At 43.0% G+C, this 25745-nt stretch overlaps 1 protein-coding gene across 4 annotated transcripts in view; it reads right to left on the bottom strand.

The window, feature by feature from the left end:
• Positions 1 to 653: 653 nt before the first annotated feature.
• Positions 654 to 25745, bottom strand: part of Clasp2 (cytoplasmic linker associated protein 2) — a 179612-nt gene continuing 154520 nt past the window's right edge. For all 4 annotated transcript variants that reach the window (XM_051140338.1, XM_051140335.1, XM_051140336.1 and 1 more), the window contains 8 exons: positions 24921 to 25027; positions 20757 to 20910; positions 15989 to 16217; positions 12443 to 12636; positions 10585 to 10713; positions 8637 to 8843; positions 4471 to 4587; positions 654 to 2363 (listed from right to left, as the gene is read on the bottom strand). In XM_051140338.1, the coding sequence (XP_050996295.1) occupies positions 2277 to 2363; positions 4471 to 4587; positions 8637 to 8843; positions 10585 to 10713; positions 12443 to 12636; positions 15989 to 16217; positions 20757 to 20910; positions 24921 to 25027 (1224 nt within the window). In that variant the 3' untranslated portion in view covers positions 654 to 2276. The remainder of the gene's footprint in view (positions 2364 to 4470; positions 4588 to 8636; positions 8844 to 10584; positions 10714 to 12442; positions 12637 to 15988; positions 16218 to 20756; positions 20911 to 24920; positions 25028 to 25745) is intronic.

The raw sequence follows: 25745 nt of genomic DNA, 5'->3' as shown, positions 1-25745 counted from the left end.
CTCAGGGCCCTGTGCAAATGAGGCAAGGGATCTGCTATAGACCCACATCCAATGCTAAAACTATACAATTTTCGCGGTTTTTCCTTCTTTCTGTATTTTTGTTTTTATTTTTTGGGGAGACAGGGTTTCTCTCAGGTATCCCTGGCTGCCTTGGAATTAACTCTGTACACCAGCCTGGCCTCAGCTCAAGAGCTCCATCTGCCTCGTTTCCCGAGTGCTGGATTAAAGGTTTGTGACACCACTGCCATTGTGTGTGTTAGCTTTCATTTGGAAACCATGAACACTGCTTTTCTTTTATGCAGCTCATTCATTTCTTTAGTGCCTACTGTTAGATCCAGGGCTAGATCTAAGTTTCTATTCAGTTCAAATATTATTTTAAAGTAAGGTCAGAAATTAAATCAATATACTGATCAAAATGATTATGAAATACATTAATGAACACTGAATACCAAACTCTAATGAGCAGATTGCAATGTTCGAGCAGTAGGACACACATGTACTTACATATATTGGACTGCGGTTGTTATTCATGATCTTTGCAACTGAAATGCAGTACAAAATTCAAGAGAATATAACTGGTCCAAGACCTTTCATGTTTGTAGAAGAGCCCATACCTCTTATTACAGTGAGACAGAAAAAGCTGAGCCACACTATTAAGGTTTTCAAGTAATGTTATGTACAGTTTTATTGCCAGTATATGCACAACAGTAAGCATAGAACTATAAATACACAATATCATGAACAGTAGAAAACGCAAATGTTACAGGTGGGGAGAGATATGGAGCACTATCTTCTCTTGCTGCTAGAACAGAACGAAAACAAAGGAAAACAAAAGCCTATGGCACCCACCCATCCAGCTCGCTCAGCTTGCGCTCTTTACATACATTTCTACATTTTCTCAGTTGAACCAAGTATAGATAACTCTGTAGCAACAGCAAACTGTTTCCCAAATAGCCATTTGTTTTCCAGTCATATTCACCTTATGTTAGGGTTAAAAAAAAAAAAAAAAAAAAAAAAAAAAGTCAAAATGAGAAATCAACAGTATCCTGGTTCCAAATTATCTAATTTGGCCTTTCACCCAAACTGGTAATATTTGAAAGTTGGCTGCACATGAAAATAATAGCTTTAACAGATGTGATCTTAAAATAATCTTAAAAGGTAACAAAACATCACCACTGAAGTAGTTTTCCAAGACGCTACAGGCAAGCGGGTCAGTGAAAGTGTGAGCCCTGGAGAGGTAGAGAGTGTGAGCCCATTGTACAAGAGCCTCGGCACCATCTTCTCTCTCGTCAGGATCAGCGTTTTCATACAACAATTTCATGGTCAAAGGAAACCAGGCTCCACCATTCAACAAAAAGGTGCTGGTTGACTCCCATGTCAATAATTAGTTTATCAAATGAGAAACAGAAAACAGTCAAAGACACACATGCACTTGATTTTTCATCTGTTTCCGTTATCAAGTCTATTCATAGGTGAATTTGATATTAATAAATATAACAAAAAGCATCATTCACAACAAAGATAAACCGAAAGGCTCTGCAACAAAACCTCCCATTGTAATAATTTCCATGGAAACCTAGGCAGGTGATTTGGTGCAGCTTTCTTACAGGGTCAGAGAAGGGGCACGGCTTTAAATAAAGGTGGCAAGATCAAGAACCAACAGACATTATCAGTCTTACAGAACTGGCCGATTCTATGACATTTCTCTTTGAGGTCATCCCAAAGAAGTCGCAGCTAATGACAGTTACCACTGCCACATCAACAGTCTGGCTGGAGTCCCAAGGAGCCCTGCTTTGTCTCACATTATTGTCAATATTTCTAAGCATAGGACATGATACAGAACAAAACTCAAAAGTAGCAGTAAAAATATTCTTCTGCAGTTGAATGAAGGCAAAAAAAAGTTTAGACTGTTAAACCTTTAAAGCTTGACGCATTCCTGTTTAACCAGCATTTTAAAAAAATTTATACAATCATAACACTGGCAAAGGTTAATGGGAAGACAAAAAAGTACAAACATGTGAAATGGTGAATTAGATTAAAAAATTACTTTGTACTGATCAACTGATGTTAATACTGCTTTTCCTGAACTTGGAATAACTATCATAAAGTTACATGCAGACTGAGGACACCCCTCTGTTACAGAAAATACAAAACGAAACAAAACAAAAAGCTAGAACTGGGAAACCATAGCTGAGTCCCAAAGCTGTACTGGAGAGTTTCCTTGAGGAGGGCAAGCAGTTGTCCTTTCAGAGACCTGCGAGGCTCCATCTGCAGTACTAATTCTGTCCGGGAACATCAGTAGTGGGATCAGCTCCTGCAGAGCCCGTCTGTGCACGTTTGATGTAAAGGTTCAGCAGCTTCATCTGTGGGTCAAAGCCACCGCAGCACTTGAATAAACTGCTTTAACTATAATAATATGCTTATTAAGAAATCATATACATACATGTATGAAATCTGAAAGAGATACATTTGGAGACAGCGTCTCATGTAGCCGTGTTGTCCTCAAATTTGCTATGTTCCTGATGATGTCCTACCCTCTTGGCTCCATGCTCAGTGTATGTGATACTTGGGTCTGAACCCAGGGCTTTGAGCCCTGGACTCACTCTGTAGACCAGGCTGGCCTAGAACTCACAGAGATGTGCCTGCCTCTGCTTTCTGCTGGGATTAAAGGCATGTGCCTACCCGAGTAGCCGACAGTAGTTTTATTTAATAAAACATCTTGACAAACGGTAATGTGAGACTCCCAAACAAAATGCTCCAGGGGCTTTGGTTTGGAGACTTAGTCTTATGTTAAGAGGTGGAGGCAGCAATGTGTGCTCAACCACAAAAGGCTGATGGGCATATAGTGAATCAAAGAGAGCAGCTTATAGAGAGGAATTGTAAAGCCTAGTGCCTGCTTACACCAGTGAAGAAAATGTGGGTGGTGTGACAGATACAGAAGATAACTGGGGGGCTACCTTGAAAAGTGTGGCAAGATTGAACCACAGAGCAGGAAAAGGAGAGAATTTGCTTTTCTGAATTCTGATCATGAGACAGTTGGTAAAAATTCTGCTCATAAATACTAATGGGTACAAATAGTAAGTGCAAAGGGCCTTTCTAAGGAAGAGAGGTGGTCTGCCAGATCACAAAGAGACCATGGCGATGGATCTGGGTACTCTGTGGGTTGTGGAGGACATTTTAGAGGTGAGAGATGCTTTTGGCCATGGTGGAAATTAAGTGGGGCAGGAAGCTACAGCAGTGGAGGTGTCACAGCAGCACAGTGTTATGGGAGAGGTGACGGTGGCCACTATGGCAGTGGTCCAGGAATAAAGGTGGCTATGGTAAATAATGGACAGAGTATGAAAGCCAGCATAGACCTTACCATGAAGTTCTGGTTGCTACAGTTATGGTGGTGGTGGAAACTCTAATCAGTCTCGAAAATATAATGGCCAACAGCCACTAAATTATGGACCATGATGGGGGCAGTGTTGGTGGAGGACACTCTGGCAATCTCTATGGTGGTGGATATGGTAGCAGAAGGCTTAAAGAAAAGGAAATTTCAGTTGGGTGTCGTGGTGCCTGCCTTTAATCCTAGCACTTGGGAGGCAGAGACAGGTGGATTGCTGTGAGTTTGAGGACAGCCTGGTCTACAAAAGCAAGTCCAGGACAGCCAGGACTGTTACAGAGAAACCCTGTCTTGAAAAACCTTAAAAAAAAAAAAAAAAGAAAGAAAGGAAATTTCTTGGACAGAGAGATGCTCTCCAGGGCAGGTGGCTTTGCGATAGTCCTCCCACACAGGAGATAAGTTATAAAGATCTGTCACAGAAGCAGCCACGGGCCATTATCAGCAGCACTACAGTAGCAGCAGGAGGCCCTTCTGCAGGGGTGCCACAACCTCAGGTGCACAATACAGCTACTGACCCATAAGGTTCAAAATCCCCAAGGGAAAGCTCTCTTTCCTTGTCCTTGTGTGCGGCACACTGACTGCCGGCACTCAGAGGCAGAAGTAGACAGAGCTCTGAGTTCCAGGCCAGCTATAGTTACATGGTGAGACTCTGTCTCAGAAACAAAATGAACCAAAAAGTTAAGAAACTTAAAAACAAACAAACAAAGCAAAAGATTCTTGTTTAGACTCTGAGGTGCTAGGATGACAGTGCCACAAGGTATGACAATCAAAATTTCAGGGGAATTTCTAAAAACTTCAAATGTTGCATATTTTGGGAGATATAAAGTAATTTGTGAATAGCTACAACTATTTGTCCTTAACTGAACAGTCTGGGAGGGGATGTCAGCTGTCACACCCCTCGCAGTTGTCTCCCAACCATGCACAGCTCTGCTGCTGTCAGTGACTATAGCACAGACCTTAGGAGCAGAAAGGTAGCAGGCAGCTGGAGAAAGGAAGGCAGGAGCTGAGTAACACATGGAATGCACAGAGAGAAGTACGCTTCCGGAGTGTGTCAGGGCTGCTCCTTTGAGCTCAGGGCTACTTACTTTACTGCCAGTGAGTTGACTGAGATGTGGCTTTAGTTCATCGCCAATTACCGCATGAACAGCTACCAGGCAGAAGACACAGGCTTTCCGGACACTGCTTTCTGAATTATCGTAACCCTGCGGGGAGAGGTAATGTTAAGAAGGCTACCTTGAAGGACAGAAGAGAGCGCTACCACGAACCCTCACCTTTCCACCCTGTAGCTATGCAATGATGCAGCTTCCCTCCACCCACCCCACGCGCTGCCAGCTGCCCGTGCTCTTATCCTCCTCGTTCTCTGGAAGCTGCAGGTCTCATCTGCCCATTCCTGATTCACTGGGCAAACATCTCCAGAGACCCTTCTCAGCAGTAGCTCTGGAGCAGTGAAGACCTCCTTACCATCTCGTGAGAACCCATCAGATGCTGTGGTCTGGCAGTCAAGGCCTCCCTGTAACCCAGGCCTACATGCTTCACACATGCCTTTCTCTTTAAACTACATAAAATAAATACATCTTCTCAAGTAAGTCCAGTCTAGATAATGTCATTCCCTTATGCTTGGATACACCCTTTATTCTCTCCCAGAGTCCACAGAAATCCTATTCATAAGTACTCAATCAATTATCTGTATATAAACACTTTACCAAGCAAAGAGTCCATCTTTACTAAAGTCATGATATTATCTTTCTTTTCTTTTCTTTTTTTCTTTTTTCTTTTTTTGGTTTTTCAAGACAGGGTTTCTCTGTGTAGCTTTGGCTGTCCTAGACTCGCTTTGTAGGCCAGGCTACCCTCAAACTCACAGCAATCTGCCTGCCTCTGCCTCCTGAGTTTGGGATTAAAGGCCTGTGCCACCACGCCTAGCTGATATTATCTTTCTAAAATGACCACAAAACATGTAAATATCAGACAATATCCTTTTAAAGGAAAACCTTCATAATAAAAGGCCTAACTAAGCCGGGTGTGGTGGCGCATGCCTTTAATCCCAACCGAGACAGGCAGATCTCTGTGAGTTCTAGGACAGCCTGGTCTACAAAGAGAGTTCCAGGATAACCAGGGCTACACAGAGAAACCCTGTCTTGAAAAACCAAAACAGCATAATTACTCAATTTTATTATTTTATATAATTATGAATTAACTTTTATCCATTTAGTTCAATCCTAATTTCACTGCTCTATAGTATTGTAAATTTAGGTTTGTTTTCTGTGCTGTGAATGAACCTAGGGCCACTAAGCTGCACACCCAAGCCTAAGCACTCTAAATTTAATTCTTCCTACCACCTCTCCCCTGTTGATTTTCCAACTCAGACACTCAAAAACTACTGTATTTGACATTCAAATACTGAAGGGCTTGCTATGTGACCAGGATAGGCCAGGGTAACAATGCTCAGTGTCCAGTGAGATAAACTAAGCCTTCCAGAAGAGTTACTGGAGTCCCACGTCAAGAGAGAGCTGGGTGGGAAACGATACTCAGAAAGCACTTTGAAGTCAGATGGGAGGCTAAAGGAGGGGGAAAGCTAGCTGGGACTATGGAGTGGGTGGGAGGGTGGGAGTGGAGCTCAGCTGGTAGTGTGCTTGGCTACGTCACACAAGGCCTTGTGTTGGATCCCCAGCACTGCAAAACACAGGTGTGCTGACACTTGACTTTAACCTCAGCAATGCAAAGGAAAGAGGATCACAAGTTTAAAGTTACCATAAACTATATAGCAAATTCAAGGCCAGTCTGGGCTATGTGAAATTCAATCTAAAAAAAGTAAGGACAAGGTGCTGGAGAGATGGCTCAGTGCTTAAGAGCACTGGAAAAGGACCCAGGTTCAGTTGCCAGCACCCACATTGGCGGATTTGATGCCCTCTTTTGGCTTCTGCAGGCACTGCATGCATGGTACATATACATACAGGCAAAAAACTACCCATACACATAAAATAAAAATAAATACAATGTCAAAAATTTTAGAAAAGTACAAAGGGCACCAAGGCTGAGAGCACCAGACAGAGACGTCCATGCCTTCACAGTGAGACAGCCTAGCACTTCGCAGGCATGAGGTACACTCACTCACTTAAGGGGAGCACAGAGTAGGAGAGCTGCTGTGGTGCTGCAGGACTTTAATCCCAGGTGCAGGGAGGCGGAAGCAGGCAGATCTCTGAGTTCCTGGCCAGCCTGCTCACACCCTGAGTTCTAGGTCAGCCAGAGATATATGGTAAGACCCTGTTCTAAAAGTCAAAACAAAAGCACAGGAAGTAGAAGGGTGCAGAGCAGGGCCAGCTGGGGACCTGAACGAGACAAGGGTTCATTCTGGCTGAGGGAACCTGTGAAGGAACTAAAGAGAAGGCGTGGCGTCAGAACTATACTTGGGAGGTCTCTCTCTGACACCAGCTTAATCTGGTTTGCACTAGCTTCCTGCTGCTGTGTAACAGATGCTGTGAGCCTCAAACTCCCTTTGCTAAGTCCTTGGCATGGCAGCCTGTTTTCAGTTCACTTTGTCACCTCCATTTCCTGCCCGTGTATGTGTAATCCATGTTGCCTCTCCCATTTTTGGGCACCCATGGCAGCAGTTGGGGAGCACTGGAAAAGATCCAAGGCTGCTTCACCTCCAACATACTAACTTGTCATATTTGCAAACAGCACTCATAAAAGGTACATTAAGGAGAACCCGCCATCTTTGGGGCCACTATTCAAACTACTTTACCGCCTTTCTGTTTCCCCTTTAGATTTAAAAATAATTTTGGGGGCCTGCACAAACTGATGCACCAAGGACAAAGCACGCAGGGTACCTGGACCACCTGTTCACATGTAGCTGATGGACAGCTCATGCTCCGTGTGTGTGGGAGGGGGACTGCCTCTGATATGAACTCTGGTGCTGGAGATTTGCTCACTGCCTCTTGCCAGGGTGGCCTTGGTGGGCACACGGAGGAAGGGGATGCAGGGTGCTCTGATGAGACCTGATAGACTGTGACCAAACAGAGGTTCCCCCACTGGGGGCATAGGGGGCAATGGGGTGGAAAAGGGAGGGAGAGGATAACAATTGGGATGCAATAGGAATACAGTATAATAAAAAGTTTGTAAATTACTTTTATTTTGTCTACGGCTATTCTGTCTGTCTGTATAACGCCGCATGCACGCATGACCAGTAGAAAGTGAAGAGGGCACTGTGTCCTCTGGAGGTGGTGTTAAGAGATGGTTTTGAGTGCTAGAGTACAACCAGGTCCTCGTAACTGTGGAGCCATCCTCCAGCATTCACAAAGTAGCTAGAAACACACTATGTATGTGCTGAGCTTTGTACCAAAGCACACGGAGCCCTGCACAAACAAAGTAAGCAATGAAGCTCAGGGCAAACACAAAAATAAAATGCTATAAATGCAGAGGAATAAGTTACCCATCCTCTTTAAAAAGGGCTCTCTCTAGATACCATGTAATAGTGTTCCATCCCTAAAATTATATTGTAGAGTATTTACAAAGTTTTATAGTATGTGGCTATGTTGCAAAATATGATCCCATTTTTGCTAAAGTGTTTATATGCCTAGGCGGAGAGACAAAGTCACAGTCACAATACATCTGTGACTGTTACTCAGTATAACCACTTTTAAGAAAGATGTGGCAACAGATTTATGCTTCTAGATGTACATCAGTAAGTACTGTAATAGTTACAGTGATGAAAAGAAAGGAAAAATGCAGAATCTAACCATTCAGAAATAAATGGATGGATAAACAAATGCTATTTCTGAATGATGGAATAAAAACCTGACATTATGAAATGAATAAACTCACAAAACATTAAATAAGAACAAATATTTATGGTTTTCACATAAATGAAACCGCTACAATAAAGTTCAGAGACCACAGAATAGTGGCTAATGAGGCCTGGGCGGGAGGTCAGGAGAGATGAATCTTATTGCTCAGTGGGTACCACATGCTAGTCTAGAACGTAAGAACGTCCTGGCGGTGGAGAGCAGCACTGGTTATGTGACACTACAAATGTATTTAACAGCACCGACCTACACTTCAGAGATCACTGCGTAGCACCTTTTATGTTATGTATTTTGTACCACACCTGAACCCACCCATCTATACCCACAATGCACCGTCTTTGTCTTGACCACTACAGACTTGACTGTGCTGATATGCTGTGTGAACCAGTATAAAATAACCAAAGCCCATATGCATCCTGGCTTACCCCTCCAAGTTCACAGAGGCTTACCTGTATGAGGCCTGGCATGATCTCTGGTAAGAGCACATTAAGGGTGTCCTTGGATACTCTCTCTATCACTTTTGTTTGCATTTTGATTGCAGCCAGATTAATTGGGTAGTCAGCAGTTTGGATGATTGGACAAAGTACTTTAATGCACTGCTCAGGACTAATTGAAGTAGCCAACACGGAGGCAGCTTCCTCAGCAGACCTCACCACCTAAAAGAAAGGGAAAGCCAGCCAGGAAAATACTATAAATCCCAAGGACAGATTTCATTAAGCTTTAATATGACTTCATACTTTGGATTTGCACTAAAAATATTGTAGTAAACAGATGAATACTAGAAAGGAGGTAAGTTCAGACTAGCAATATTCAGAAGCTGTCAACATTGGGCTCCACTTCGTTATTCTCCCTTTCCAGTTCTTTTACTGTTGGAAAAAGTAATTTCATGATATTTTTTAAAGATTTATTTATCTATTATGTATACAGTTTTTAAAGATTCATTTATCTATTATGCATACATCTGCAGGCCAGAAGAGGGCATCAGATCACATATAGATGGTTGTGAGCCACCATGTGGTTGCTGGGAATTGAACCCAGGACCTCTGGAAGAGCAGTCAGTGCTCTTAACCTCTGAGCCATCTCTCCAGCCCTGTAATTTCATGATTTTAAGCATTCATTTATTTTGCTTTACTGCAGGCCATGGTGATGTAGTGGTGCAGGCGCTCCTTCATGCAGGGTAGTAAAGGTGAGCAGGTCCACCGTGCTTTGTAGGGAGAAAATGTCACAAATGTGAAGTAAGGAAAGGGGCTCCCACAGCTCTTAGGAAGGCCGTTTGCATTACCTTACTAAGTAAACCTGTAACAGAGACACAGCTCCTGTAGGTGCCTCACACTTACAAATGATAGTTTGCTATCTTGGTACTAAAACAGCAAACTCTTATTGCTATGTGGAATGCAGGCTGGTGAATTCTGGTTAGAAAACAAAAGCAAAATGGACAAAGTGAAATTGGATGAATTGCTATGAACCTATTTTATGGGGGATGGACTTGGTACATGTATCACATGTGATGGAGCATAGTGGGTGTGTGTAGGCCAGAGCTGGTGCCACTACTCAGAAGCCACTCATCCTATTCAAAAATAAAAATTTAAATTATATTGCTCTGTGTGCACATGCGTACGTGCATATGCCTGGGTGTGTATGGAAGTCAGAGGACATCTTGCAAGAGTTGGTTCTTTCCTTCCACCGTGTGAGTCAAACTCATGTCATTAGCCTTGGCAATAAGCGCCTTCATCTTGCCAGCTCCTAAGTTCTTTCTTCAGAAAGAATCTCTTATTAGCACGAAATCTGCCAATTCAGCTAGGTTGGTTCCTCAGCCAGCCTTGGGGATCTGCTTGTCTCCACTGACCCATCCTGGATTAGACTCACACCAGCACACCCACCTTTTTTTTTTTCTGTGGGTGCTGGGAATTAAACTCAGGTTCTCATCCCTGTGCAATAAATACTCTACTAACTGACTTATAATCAAGCATTATATCAAGTATCAAGTATTTACGAAGGAAATGATTAAACTTGGGCACAGTCAACTGGAAATACTCCCTCACACCTGCAATCTTAGTGCTTAGAAGATTGAGGTGGGGTGGGGGTGTTGCTTTGAGTTTGCAGTCAACTAGACTACATAGTGATTTTCATGCAAAACCAAGGTACACAGTAAGATGGTTCAATGGGTAGAGTGACCTGCCACACAAGCCTGGCAACCTGAGTTCAATTCCCAGAAGACAAGTAAAGGTGGAAGGAAAGAACTGGCCATATGGTCACACACATAAAGCATGTGCACATACACAATAAATAAAACTAAGCCTTCACCCTGCAAAGCAGAGCACTCTCTGGGAAGTGCTTACACGGCTCACGCGATACATCATGATGGTGCAACACTAACTGAGCTTGCTGGTCACTCACCTCTTTATGAGGATCTTTATGTGCTTCCAATGTTTTCATGACAGTCAGCTCTGCATAGTTTTTGAATCTTGCTGGCTGATGCCTTAAGATTTCTTTTAAAACTTTTAATGCCAAAGCCCTGATGGTAGGCTAAGAAGAAACATTTAATTAGTTTTAATATCTTTGATGGCATAACATCTTTCCAAACTTTTAATTTCTATAACCATTTTAAGATTAGGAGGAGCTGGGAAGGGGGTGGTGGTGCACACCTTTAGACCTACCACTCGGAAGGCAGAGGCAGGCAGATCTCTTGAGTTTAAGGCCAGCCTGGTCTACAAAGCAAGTTCCAGGGCAGCCAAGGCTACACAGAGAAACCCTGTCTCAAAACAAATAGACTGGGAGGAGGGACACTGTATAAAGAATGCACTACACAATTTATCATCTGTAGTTGAAAACTCTTTAATCATTCTTACTTTGGTTATTGTATTTGAAAGACAGGGCGGGTGGTCCCAAAGTTGTAATCTTTCTGCCTCCAACTCAGAAGGTGGAGAAGAAGAGAGAAACCCATGCCTTTTTTTTGCTGTTGTTGTTGTTGTTGTTTTTTTTTTTTTTAAGACAGGGCTTTCCTGTGTAGCCCTGGCTGTCCTCGAACTCAGAGACGCACCCCGCCCCCACCACCTCTGCCTCTCAAGTGCTTTTTATGCTAAACTTCAGAAAAGTACAGGCTCTGCAAACAACTGCCTGGCTCTTGGTTTTAGACAGGGTCTCACCCTTTCACCCAAGCTGGTCTTGAACCTGCAGTGATTCTTCTGCCTCAGGCTTCTTTTTTTTTTTTTTTTCCCAAGACAGTGTCTCTCTGTATAGCCTTGGCTGTCCCAGACTCGCTTTGTAGACCAGGCTGGCCTCGAACTCACAGCAATCCACCTGCCTCTGCCTCCCGAGTGCTGGGATTAAAGGCGTGCGCCACCATGCCCAGCTCTGCCTCAGGCTTCTAAGTGCTCAGCTTTTTAAAATTTTGTTTTTTAATTAAAAAAAAAATTTTTTTTTATTAATTTACTCTTGTTACATCTCAATGTTTATCCCATCCCCTAAGTGCTCAGCTTTATTACTTTTAAATAAGAAAATAAATAACATCTTGACTTTGAGGGCACATTTTTTTTAATTGAAAACATTGAAATATGTGTAACAAGTCTTTTTTCTTTAATAATTTATTTATTTTTATTTTATGTACATTGGTGCTTTGTCTGCATGTATGTCTGTGTGAGGGTTTAAACTGTTACAGACAGTTGTGAACTGCTATGTGGGTGCTGGGCCTCGAACCTAGGCCCTCTGGAAGAGCAGTCAGTGCTTTTGACTGCTGAGCTATCTTTTCAGTCCAGGAAATATGTGTAACAAGTAATTGTTACTTTTCTGTGGGAATCAGCTTGCTATACTTCCTTTTTTTGTTTTTTGTTTTTTCAAGGCAATGTTTCTCTGTGTAGCCTTGGCTGTCCTAGGCTTGCTTTGTAGACCAGGTTGGCCTCAAACTCACAGTGATCCCCCTGCCTCTGTCTCCCTAGTGCTGAGATTAAAGGCGTGCATCACCACGCCCAGCTACTATACTTTCTTTTAACTACTGGAACCTTTAAAAAATTTTTAAACAAAAAAATTCCTCAAAAGAAACAGAACTTTAGAGTAAAAGTTATACCCAGAGAACAGCAGCAGGACTGTCAGTGCCTCATCAATTCCCACATGTTTCCTAGATGATCAGCTACATAACGAGCAGGAGTTGGAAAGCCCTGGGTGCAATTCCCAACCCTCCAGGCCCCTAAGCCAAACAAGAACAAATACATACATACTCAGACAGGACAGAAAATACTTTATATAGACTGCGATTTACCTCTTTATCTCCAAGGGTTTCAAGCAATAACAGTAATATTGTTTTGAAGTGTTCATCCCAAACACTGGAAGATTCTTCCTGGGTTAGCTTCATGAGTTCATAGAGGGCAATTTTTCTTTCTTCTATACGTTCGTTATGGTTGGACAGCTCCTTCAGCAACTCTGCAACTAGGTCAGAATGGTCTAAGGAGAGATCTGCAAAGGATTTAGTATGAATTTTGTGACTATAGAAGCTGACTATTACGCACAGAGCTGACTACTTCAGAACACAATGAAATAGCCAGTCAACATTGGTTGCAAAAGAGAAAAAACAAACACTAATTTTCAGTTGTTATCCCTTAATCACCAATGTGCTTTAGTAATTTTCAACTACAAAAAAAGCCCCTGAGAGAGCAGTGTAAGGAAGCTCAGGTGCCCATCAGCCGACCTCAGAAGTGTGTCACTGTTACAGCCTCTCCCCGCTCCTTCTACAGTATCTCCCTGCCATGTTGATCAGTGCGCCCTTCCTGCCAGGAGACTGTGTGTCTGGACACTGTGCTTTTAGTGACTTACGTGGTTACGACTGGTCACTGCACACTTCTCTAGAACTCCTTCAGCAGCGGCTGACACATTCATTGGCTGCTACTGAAGCAATTATTTTAGCAGTTAAACATGCCCATTATCTAGTCTTATCATTCCTTCCACGGACCCCAATCCCTTAGCAGAGAATATCGCCATCAACTAGAGCTATTTTCTTTGTCCTGAAATTTGTGTTTGTTGGCTTTTTTTTTTTTTAAAGACAGGGTTTCTCTGTGTAGCCTTGGCTGTCCTGTGTAGACTAGGCTGGCCTCTGCCTGTTGAAAATAGGTATTTTAAACACAAACACACACTCTTTCAACTCATTACATAGATCAGGCGGCCTTGAATTCAAAAGATCCATCTGCCTCAACCTCATGAGTGTTGAAATTAAAGGTATGCACTATCATGCCCAGCCAATATAATTTTCTTTATGTTTTAGAGTCATGTTGAGACCAATTATTATCAAAGAGGAACTGGGTTTTAGTTCCAATTTTTATGTCTGTCTGTCTGTCTGTCTCTTTCTGTATGCCACATATGTACAAGTGCCTTCAGAGGCCAGAATAAGGCATCAGATTCCCTGGAGCTGGAGTTACAGGTAATTGTGAGTTAGGAGCCAAACTTGGGTCCTCAGCTACAGCAGTAAGTCCTCCTTACAGTTGAATTGTGTCTCTAGTCTTACCAAAGTGTTTTGACTTGTTTTTGCCTTCCTTTAAATACTTAGAGACAGAATCTTAACAGGCATGTGTCACTGTGCCTAGTTCATGTCTTTTCTTTCTTTCTTTCTTTTTTTTTTTTTTTTTTAAAGATTTCTTTATTTATTATGTATACAATATCCTGCCTGCAAAGCAGAAGAGGACACAAGATCTCATTGTAGGTGGTTGTGAGCCACCATGTGGTTGCTGGGAATTGAACTCATGACCTTTGGAAGAGCAGTCGGTGCTCTTAACCTCTGAGCCATCTTTCCAGCCCTAGTTCATGTCTTTCCAAAAAAGCATTTATTGTGTGTGCACGCGCTGTGAGTGTGCACCACAGCGTATGTGAGTGTAAGTCAGAGGACAACTTGCAGCAGTCAGTTTTCTCCTTCTAGTCTGAGGGTTCCAAGGATTGAACTTAGGCTGTCAGACTTCGTGGTGAATGCCTTTACCTGCTAAGCTTTCTATCTGGCACTGAGAGGGAGATTTTTAAGTTTACCACAGAAGGTCAAATAGCGCTGGAACTGTTTTTCCTTTAAAAAAATTATTCATATGTCTAAGGGTTTTAACTGAGTGTGTGCAAGTGTACCATGTGCATGCTTGGTGCTCACAAAAGTCAGAAGATGGTATCAGATCCTCCGGAATTGGAGTTATGAACCACCAGGTGGGGGCTAGGTACTGAACTCAGGCCCTCTCCAAGAGTAGCAGGTACTCTTAGCTTTCTCTAGCTAAGAGCTGGAAATCTCTAATGAAAGTAATGTGGACTCATAGGAGTAAAAGGCTGGGGCTGGAGACTGGCTGCTCTTCCAGAGGACCCAAGCTCAATTCCCAGCACCCACATAGCAGCTCACAACTGTCTGTAACTCCAATTCCAGGGGATCTGGTACCATCATACAGACATACATGCAGGGAAAACACCAATGCACATAAAACAATCATTAAAACAAACAAACAAACAGACCCTAATTCCAGGGGCTGGAGAGATGGCTCTATGGTTAAGAACACAAGCTGCTTTTCCAAAGGACCCAGGTTCAATTCCCAGCAACCACACGGCAGCTCACAACTGTCTGTAATTCCAGTTCCAAGGGATCTAATGCCCTCAACAAATGCACACAAAGCAAAATTAAATAAATTATATTTTTTAAAAATCTAATTGACAAGGAAACATTTGTGGTAAGATACTTTTCATGTATCTTAGCTGTGTCTTATTGCTTGCTGTGATCAAAAGGGGAGAGTGTACAATCAAAACTGCCTTTTTCCAGAGGCAACAGTGAATACTTACTTAAGAGAACAGTAACTACTTCACCAGGCTATGCAGATTAGTCACTGTCAGACCTTTAGACCCAAGGCAATTTTACTTCATGTGAACAGTAAATAATATGCTCTGATAGCAGGCCCTGGAATGAACCTTTATTAATAAAAGAGATCATGATTTTACACTAAAAGGGTTACTATAAAGAATGGGTCATTTCATGAGAAAAAAAATCTCTTGTCATTCTAGTATAAAAGTTTGTCTAGATGGGCTGGAGAGATGGCTCGGAGGTTAAGAGCACTGGCTGCTCTTCCAAAGGTCCTAAGTTCAATTCCCAGAAACCACATGGTGGCTCACAAACATCTGTTGCCCTCTTCTGGCATGCAGGTGGAAGACTACATAATAAATAAGTCTTAAAAAAAAAAAAAAAAAACTTTTAAAAGTTTGTCTAGAATAACCTAAATTCATATGCCACAATTGGTTGAGTTGTTCCTGGGAGGATAGTAGTTATCTTAATTTTTGAGGGTGAGGTCAAGTTGACCACCCAGGTTCTCACTAGAAACATAAAAACTACGAAAACAGTATAAACAAGCACCTACAGGTTAGGCAAATATACCCTGTCAATTTGAGGAGATTTGGAATCACCATGAAAACATACATCTGGGTCCAGGGAAGTTAGGCGAGGAGGGAAGACCCACCCTGGATGCGGGCAGAGCCATCCACGGGCTGGAGTTCCAGACTGAACAAAAGGAGAAGGGCGCTAAACACTGGACTCACTGTTTCCTTGCCGTGGCCGCCACTCGAGCACGGCCCTCGCTCTCACTACCCTCATTTTATAGTCACGATGCTCTGTGTTTTGAAACTGTAAGCCTTCCTTATGGAGTTTTGTTAGGCATTTTGTCCCATTCACAAGTAACAATACACATTCACACTCCCAAATCCTTACATTTTAAAGAGTTCCAATAAAAGAGCAAAGACATCCACTTGTTTCACTGATTACCAGTCCCCCAAAATACAAGTGATAGCACTGTGACCCAGACCGTACCGTCAGGAAACTGATCAGCGTCATCATCAAACATGGCTTCCTTGAGGGCAGACTTGTTGAAGGGACTGATGCTATCTGAGTAGTTGTATGGGTTATAGTCACGAGAGCGTGGAGAGGAGTGAAGTGGCATTGAGTGGAGCAAGGATGCTTTATTATCAAGAGCTGTCTGGCTGGAGTCAGTGGCATCACCTCCTGCTCTTGGATCTGAGCTCCCAGGACCACCACACATCTATTGATAGGAAGAGAAAGGCAGAGCAAGTCAGCTCATTTCTAAATACCTTCTTCACAATCTAAAAAGATGTTTCTTGATGGATAGAGAGATGACTTAACAGTTAAGAGTGTTTCCTGCTCTTGCAGAGAGCCAGAGTTTAGTTCCCAGCCCCTAAACTAGGTAACTTACAACCCCCTATAACCCTAGTTCCAGGAGATTCAATGCCCTCTGTAGGAACGCACACAGGGAATAGATTCAAGCACATATACATGAATAAAATAAAACTAATCTTAAAAACAAAACAAATGACATTTCCCTAGTGATCAAGGGGCTATTTAACAACAGGGGCTTGTGAGATGGCTCAGCAGTTAAGAGCACTGTCTGTTCTTCCAGAGGTCCTGAGTTCAATTCCCAGAAACCACATGGTGGCTCACAACTATCTGTAATTCCGGCTCCAGCGGGATCTGACACCCAGTTCTGGCCTCTGCAAGTACATAGGCTTATATGTAGGCAAAACACCCATTAAATTAATTAAAACGAAAAAGAAAAAGCTAAAAACACAAAGGTAACAATAATTTAAAAAGAAACTAATTACAAACAATATGGGTTATAACATGTACTCAAATGTATTGTACAAATATATAACCCAATATATATTCAAAATGAAAAAGCTTAAAGAAACCACAGCTGAGAGGAAAATAAGCCATCACAAATGCTATCCTTGTCAATGGTTCAACCAAATAACACATACACTGAGATTATCAACAGCTTCTGCATGCCAAAGATACAAAGACTTTCATTAGGAAAACACAGTTGAGGATGTATCTCAGTACTAAGAGGGCTTGCCCAGCAAATTCAAGCTCTGAGCTGAATCTTAGTAATGAAAACAATAACAACAAAAACCCTCTTTAAATTTAGCACACTAACCCCTCACCACCTGGAGGCAGTCTGGAGAGCTGACCCCTATGTCAAGAGAGCATGTGAGCTGGCCCTGACCCTCACCAGCTGCAGCACTCAGGAGAGCAGGCTCTGCATCTCACTTGGGCAGCACACTAGTCAGTGGGTACAGGTGAGTCAGACCTGAGGGGCAAGAGCAAGGGGGAGATGGCCCTGTCACTCACTTGCTGTGAGGTGGCCCTCACCTCTCACTACAGTGGGGAGAGCTGGCCCTAAAGGCACAAGAGTGGGGGAATTAGCCATGCTCCTCGCTGGGGCAACACAGTGGAGCTGGCCCTAATGGCAAAGGCACTGTGAGCCAGCCACACCTACAGGGTGTGAGAGCTGGAGAGCTGATCCAGCCCTTTGCAGGCTGCAGCACTGAGGAGAGTGGGCCCCATGCCTTGACTGGACAGCACAGAGGAGCTAGCTCTGAAGGTGTGGATGCAGGTGAGCCAGCCCCAAGGACACGACAGCAGCCGAGTTGACCCTGCCACTTGCTGGTAGCAGAATCAGGTGGTCTAGCCAGAGCAATGCAGGAGAGCTTGCCCTGAGGGTGCAGATAAGGGAGAACTGGAGTGCTGGCTAGCTCAGCTAGCACCCAGGCTCAGATCCATGGCCCACTCCAAAACCTCTATCATCTGCAAACGGTTGGGATGCATGAGAGGGCCAGTCCTGCTGATCCAAAGCTGCAGGATCTTCAAGACAGAGGGCAACAACAGGATAACTGGGAGGAAGCCTGGTGAGGATCCAATATTAATGCTATCACAGAAGCCAGAGATCTCAAACAAAACCAAACCAATGATTCATTACAATGGCTATTTGCAAGTGAAGCTGTGTAGACAGCAGAATACACTGCGGGACACACTGACATACTACAGCTTCCATGACGAGATGTTTTCTATGCTTTGTTTGTGTGTTCTTTGGAGGGTGTTGCAAGGGTGAAGGGAAGATATGAGGGGATGAAGAGATGAGCAGAACTGGGTGCAGTATGTGAAACTCACAAAGAATCAATAAGAAGTTTTTTAAAATTGGCATACTATATTATCTTTGAATAATGAACTACCTTAATAACATCTTGCAGGTTTTATTTCCATGCCTTTTCCCCCCCAAAGAACAAGTTTAAAGGCCAGTATTATTTTTTGAAGGATGTTAATAGAGTTGGGATACATTAACACCCTTGCCCAAATGCCAATATTAATACAAATACTGTCATCAAAAGTATTATCAGCAGAAGGACCCTGGCCATGAGCATCTATGGGGCAACTGTACACCATGCTGGCTGCCAAGAACTCTACACACAGCCTTCATCCTTTATCCAGTCTGTGCACACCCAGTCTAAGCCAAGCTTTGTTCTTGGCACCACTTGAAGCAAAACAAAAACAATAAGCCTGGGTATCATTTATGCAGTGATATTTAGTAATGTGCTGTAGCTACCACATGCAGCTTTAGGATAGGGAACCTCAGACCTGGGTGGTAAGATCTTCTGACAACCATTTTCACGGTGCAGGGAAAACTGAGTGGAAGAGTGGACAGGTGGAGAGCCCACTGGAGAGGTGCAGCTGAGGATAGCGAGCAATGATGTCAACAGGAACGACGGGATGACTTACTTTAAGAGAAGTCTAAAAGCTAAGGAGCTGCTGACGTACCATAGCAGAGGAAAGCAGTTAAATAATAGTGTTCACATGTCAAAAACGTAGGTTATAGCAATGGAGACCACTATGACTACAATTAATATGAGGAAAATATAAATTTCCATTATGAGACTCATAGATAAGAAGCAAAGAAACATAGCCTAGTATGCTCAAAGCCCAGGCAAATATTAATTCATGTGCTGTGTCTATAGTCCACTCCTTTATTTCTATCTGTTTATTTTTTCTAATATAATGCTTTAACTGTTGGTAAATTAACATAATGCACCCCATCACACCCACTTCCCAGTCCTCTGAGGTGCACCTCAACCCTTTGTGACCTCCTCTGAGAAAAGAAGAAGAAAAAGAAAAAGAAGAAGAAGAAGAAGAAGAAGAAGAAGAAGAAGAAGAAGAAGCAGCAGCAGCAGCAGCAGCAGAGGAAGAAGCAGAGGAAGAGGAGGAGGAGGAGGAAGAGGAAGAAGCAGCAGCAGCAGCAGCAGCTGCTATAGCTGGGTGGTGGTGGTGTACGCCTTTAATCCCAGCACTTGGGAGGCAGAGTCAGGTGGATCTCCGTGAGTTCGAGGCCAGCCTAGACTACAGAGCAAGTTCTAAGACAGCCAGAGCTGTTACACAGAGAGACCCTGTCTTGGGGGGGGGGGGGAGAAGAGGAGGAGGAAGAACAGAAAAAAAAGAAGAAAAATAATCCATTTTGTGTTGTTCATATACGCACTAGAGCATGGTCAAACTTCCAGAGGCCAGCCCCTTAAAAAAAAAAAATCTGAGTCTTGGAGCTGGAGAGATGGGTCAGTGGTTAAGAGCACTGCCTGCTCTTCCAAAGGACCTGGGTTCAATTCCCAGAACCCACGTGACAGCTCACAACTGTCTGTACAAGATCTGACATCCTCATACCAATGCACACAAATTAAAATTAAATAAAATACTTAAAAAAAAAAATCTGAGTTCTAGCCGGGCATGGTGGCACACGCCTTTAATCCAAGCACTCTAGAAGTGGATCTCTGTGAGTCCCAGGCCAACCAAGTCTACAGAGAGAAATCCTGTCACAAAAAACCAAAAAACCTGTGTCCTGCATCTGTGTCCCTGCTCAGTCAAGGGTGGTACAGATACCTGTGGTCTGCATTCCTTTCTCTCTCTCTCCCCCCCCCCCCCCCACCTCTCTTTTGGTTTTTCGAGACAGGGTTTCTCTGTGTAGCTTTGGCTATCCTGGAGTTGGTTTGTAGACCAGGACCTCAAACTCACAGAAATCTGCTTGCCTCTGACTCTGGAGTGCTGGGATTAAAGGTGTGCACCACCACAGCCGGCTCCCCCCTCCCCTCCTTTTTTTCTTTTCCTTTGAGATAGGGTTTCTCAATGTTAGCCTTGGCTGTCCTGGACTCACTTTGTAGACCAGGCTGGCCTTGAACTCATAGCAATCTGCCTGCCTCTGCCTCCCGAGTGCTGGGATTAAAAGCGTGTGCACCATGCCCGGCTCCCCTTATTTCTTAATGCTCCAACTACAACAGTTTTCTTCCCAATCCTCAACTACATATGCTGTTGGTAGCTGTTGCTGAACTGGTTAATCAGTTTACAGCATTCTCCTCTATGTTTGTGGCTCTAAGTCTTAGCAGTACAAATGTCATTTGACAGAGTCTTCATTCCCTGATCCCACAGTCTAAAACACACATTTCACTTACCTCAATGCATACTCTAAACGAAAACCATACAGTAGACATGTCTAGTTAAGAATCTAAAAAAGACTATAGGGTATATCTCTCTTACAGATCTAACACCTGAAACTCACTAATAGTAAACACTTCAAGAGTGACTAGCTTACACACACACACACACACACACACACACACACACACACACACACACACAGAGAAACACACTTTGATAGACACCAAAGCAGCCTGCAATGTAATAACATTCCTAAAGGATTTGGTGTACTAGGCATGGTGGTAACAGATGGTAAGAACATGCAAACACTTACTGCATCACCGTCTTCTTTTTTGGGGTCCCTCCTCAGTGGCTCGCTCATATCTTCTTGGCTTCTGAAACTAAAATTCTGGATCGCCTCAGTGACTCCTCTAAGGGAGCTGTAAATGTCTTCAGAGTTCATGTTCTCTGTGTCGTAATCAAATGCACTGTGAAAAAGATGGCACTGATTTTACTTATTTCATTTTTTGTTTCACTGTATTTTTGTATTTATGTGTATGACTGTTCTGCCAGCATGTATGTTTGTGTACCATGTGTGTACAGAGCCCCTGGGAGGTCAGAAGACAGCATCAGATACCTAGAACTAGAATTAAGAGGTGGCTGTGAGCTGTCATGTAGGAGCTGGGCTCCAATCCCAGGTCCTCTGTCAGCAAGTGTTCTTGACCACAGAGCATCTCTATTTGTTGATTTCTATTTCTATATTTATTTATTTTTGAGGGTCTCATTCGATAGCCCAGGCAATCCTCCTTCAAAGTGCTAGAATTTGAAGTGTAAGCTGCCATAGTTGGCCAGGCATTTTTGGTTACAGCAGGATGCACATCCCTGGTGGTACACACAGGCAATGCCAGAACTAGGGAAGTAGGAGGAGCATCAGGGGTTCACGGCGTCCTCTACTACACAGCAGGTCACGGCCAGCCTGATCTAAACTGACCCTGTTTACATCATTTGAGGATGCTTTATAGGATATTTATAAAGATAAAAATTAACTATTTTTGACACAAGAACTCACTCTGTAACCCAAACAGGGCTAGAACTCACTCTGTAGCCAAGCCAGGCCTCAAACTCAAGAGTCTCTTGCCTTCACCTCCAGAGTTCTGAAGTTACAGGCAAATGTTACTATAGCCAGCTAACACTGCATTTATTTATTCTTAACAATCTTTTGTTTTGTTTTGTTTTGATTGTTTGTTTTTGAGACAAGGTCCACGGGGTCTCTCTGTGTAGTCCTGGCTGTCTTGGAACTCACTACGTGCACCAGGCTGGCCTTGAACTCACAAAGATTCTCTTACTTCTGCTTCCTGAGTAGGGATTAAAAAGCACGCACACCATGTCTGGTCTAAAATTTACATTTCGGGTGTGTGTGTGTGCGCTTAGGTTAAAAGACAACTTTTGGAAATTGAGTCTTTCCTTCCACCATGTGGATCATGGAACCCAAACTCAGGTCATCAGACGCTTTGCAGTATGAACTTTTAACCACTGAGCCATCTTGCCAACACAGCTTACACTTTAAACATTTTTGTTGTAATAGTTGTTTTTATTTTTGCTTTTGTTTTTTTTGAGACAGGGTTTCTCTGTGTAGCCTTGGCTGTCCTGGAACTCACTCTGTAGACCAGGCTGGCCTCAAACTCACAGAAATCCTCCTGCTTCCGCCTCCCGAGTGCTGGGATTAACGGTGTGCACCACCATGCCCGGGGAACTTTAAACATTTTAAAATAAATATCCTTATAACATGTGAACATTATATAAAATTCAAGTTTCAGTATGCATAAATACAATTTTACTAGAGCATTGCCATGACCATGTATGCTGGGGCTATGTGTGACTGATTTAGTAGTATAACAGCAGAACTGAGTAAAGGTCACAGACCATTTGGTTTAGAAGCCTAAAATATTTGCCATTTGGCCCTTTATAGAGAGCTTTCCAGTCCTTGTAATTAACAAGAAGTAGCAGCATTAATTGAAGAAGACACAGATGTAATTGCTGATGAACACAGTAGTCTAGCACTCAGGAAGTAGAGGCAGGGGAGCAGGGGTCTACACTGCCAGGTGGAGGCCAGCCTGAGTAGGGCACGTCCTAGCATCACCGAGAGCAGCCCTTGGTAGAGAAAAAGGAGCCGTGTGCTCTACCTACTTATAGGTGCTGCCTATTATTTTCAAAATATAAAACAACAACAACAACAAAAAAAAAGACAGGGAAAATTTGAAATAAAAAAAGATGCTAGAGGGGGCTGGAGAGATGGCTCAGAGGTTAAGAGCACTGTCTGTTCTTCCAGAGGTCCTGAGTTCAATTCCCAGCAACCACATGGTGGCTCACGACCATCTATAATGTGATCTAATGTGCACTGTATACATAATAAATAAATAAATCTTTAAAAAAAAAAACAGATGCTAGAGTACATGTTGGGGTACCACAGTATGCATGTGGAGGCCAGAGGAAAACTCCGTGGAGTCAGTTCTCCCCCTTCACTCTTCATGGTGACCTAGGGATTGAGGTAAGGCAGTCATGCTCTTCCAACAAGAGCACTTATCTCCTAGGTCATCTCACTGGTAAGGCAAAACATTTTGAACCCTGAACATGAACGTTAATGACATGAATTCTATAATCAAACTCTAAATTCAACTAAGGCTAGAATTTACACAGCAAAAATGTCACAGATTTTATAACACATACGGCAGGTGGTAAGTTTTGATACATTTTGCCTTCCTAAACTTTGATGCTTTTTTCTGAAACTCTGATGTAGCACCCTATAGATTTTAATGGATAATCTGATGAAGCAAGCCATGATGTATGACCAATAACACAACTCAGGCCAGTAATTGTAACAAAAGATATTGTAAGAATCATTTAACAAAAGGCCAGTGAAAGAAGGGTCATGGTGGCTACTGACTAATGCATGAAGAACTTAAGCTGGGGCTGGCAAGATGGCCTACTGGGTGAAGGTGCTCGCTTGCTGAGCAAGCCTGGCCACCTTGTGCTGGATCCCTGGAACCCACAGTGGAAGAAGGAAATCAAATCCTGAAGGTTGTCTCCTGACTGCCATATTTATTTCTTGACAGACAGACAGACAGACAGACAGACAGACACACACACACACACACACACACTTGAAAAAGAGAAAAAAGGAGAATTTATCCTTAAATATATCCATGCTTGAACTATGTATGTGAAAATTTCACCTCTTACCTTACATTCAGAAGCAATAGCTCAGTCACACTTTTTCTTATGAGTATGTATAAGACCATTACATATTCATGATATATCCAACTCTTCTCCATTATTTTCTTTATGTTTTGTCCATAAGCTTAAGTCCCTTCTGACCTGTTGCATGTCTCAACGTGCAATCTAATAGCATAACTGATATTGCCATTTACAGTAAATGGTGTAATAGAAAAGACAGGCACAATTTACAGTTTGAGAAATGTAACAGCACTGATTGTTAATTATTTTGCTCCCTGGGATCTGCTTGCTGTCCCTTATGAGCAGACCATCACATACCCCACATGTTGCTGTATAACCTTGCCTCCAAATAATCCCTGTTTGACCACATGTCTACACACCTGGGCAAGGCAGATGAGGTAGGCGTGGCCAAGGACTGTGGGTGTGGAGGACAGAAGGATCATAGGAAGGAGAGAGAGAGAGGTACTAGAGGAGGAGAAGGAAGAGGCTGCCATAGTTAGCGTGGAGAGAACCATGTGGCCAGGAGGAATTTACTCTGATGCAATGTTGGAGAGAAGCAGCCCAGATGAAAAGCATAAGCAAGTATTTATGAAATTGTGGATGGGGAGTAGCCCAGACAGGAATGATTGAATGGCTTGGGCTGTGGGGCTGGGAGGTAATGAGGTAGCTTAGGCGGTTTACATCTGCCCAGCCCCAGGGCAAATAAGGCGTATTTAAAATGCTATTAGGTGTTTGCGTCTTTTACTGATATGATAGCATGCTAATAATAACCACCATAACAACTGTAGGCTTTAATAATAAACTTTAGCGCTGGGCGTGATGGTGCAAGGCTTTAATCCCAGCACTCAGGAGGCAGAGGCAGAGGCAGGAGGATCGCTGTGAGACAGGGTTTCTTTGTGTAGCCTTGGCTGTCCTAGACTCACTTTGTAGTCCAGGCTGGCCTCGAACTCACAGTGATCCGCTTGTCTCTGACTCCCAAGTGCTGGGATTAAAGGCGTGTGCCACCACGCCTGGCTACAAACAAACATTTGGTAGCAATTTTATTTCCTATGACAGAGAAATGTAACTACACTCTTTAAAAAACAAAAAAACAATACCTTTTCACCCAATATATCACCATTTAAAGGGTTAGTTTTTTCCGGACACTTAAAGTTGTTTGAACAGCTCAGTTTCTAAGGCATTGCAAGTGAAATGGAAGTCAATTGAGATTAATTATTCTGCGTTTCTAAGAATGGGAATTGGTGAATGAAAACAATCAGCTCACCTTGGCGACAACGTACTCTGTGATGTGTTGGTAGGAGAAGTAAGAGGACTGGACCAGTTGGCTGGCGATCGAGGTGTGGGTCTTGTCAAAGGACTCCCCATGGAACTCTGATGGAAGGAGTAAAAGGAGCATTAACACAGGAAATTGCAGCTAAAAGGCCCTAAGGGAAGAGGCACAGTCCTGAGCAAGAGCACTGTCAAAGTGCCATCTTTGTGCACCTGCATTGTAAACATGCATGCACTTACATATGGTTTCTGAAGGAAAATATGACTCCATTCAGACTACCTCAAGCATTATTAGCATCTCTTCTCTTAAGGATTTAACATAATCCTAAAGTTTTTGTTTGTTTGTTTGAGACAGGGTCTCATTATGCAGCCCTAGCGGGCATTGAACAAGATATAGATCAGGCTGGCCTCAAACTCACAAAGACCTGTCTGCCTTTGCCTCCTATAAACTTAAATTGGCTTTCTGTTCTCAGCTAATTAATCCGTTCTACTTTACTGGTAATTCAATATAATTCCTCCTGAGTCTCTTCTAGAAATGATTTTCCCAAAGATACCGAGGAAGTAAAATCTGGTCGTGCTGTTGATTTGTCTTTTTCCTTCAATTAACTGTCTCTCCATTTAAGAAGATAAGTGACATTACTCTCAGAGAAATTCTGGTGTAGGGGCTAGTGCTCTGTTGGTAGTAAAGGAGAAAAGCACACACTTGAGCATCAAATTGTTTAGATGCTGCACTGAGAACGGAGGTGAGGCTAAAAGGAAGATGGCAAGCCTGGACCAGTGCAGTGGGCTTACAGCTGGGTATGGAGATAACTAAGTCAAC

The sequence above is a fragment of the Acomys russatus genome, chromosome 32, assembly GCF_903995435.1.
Source record: "Acomys russatus chromosome 32, mAcoRus1.1, whole genome shotgun sequence".
Lineage (NCBI taxonomy): Eukaryota > Metazoa > Chordata > Mammalia > Rodentia > Muridae > Acomys > Acomys russatus.
The sequence above is the reverse complement of the archived record's forward strand: the minus strand, read 5'-3'. Positions and strand labels throughout refer to the sequence as shown.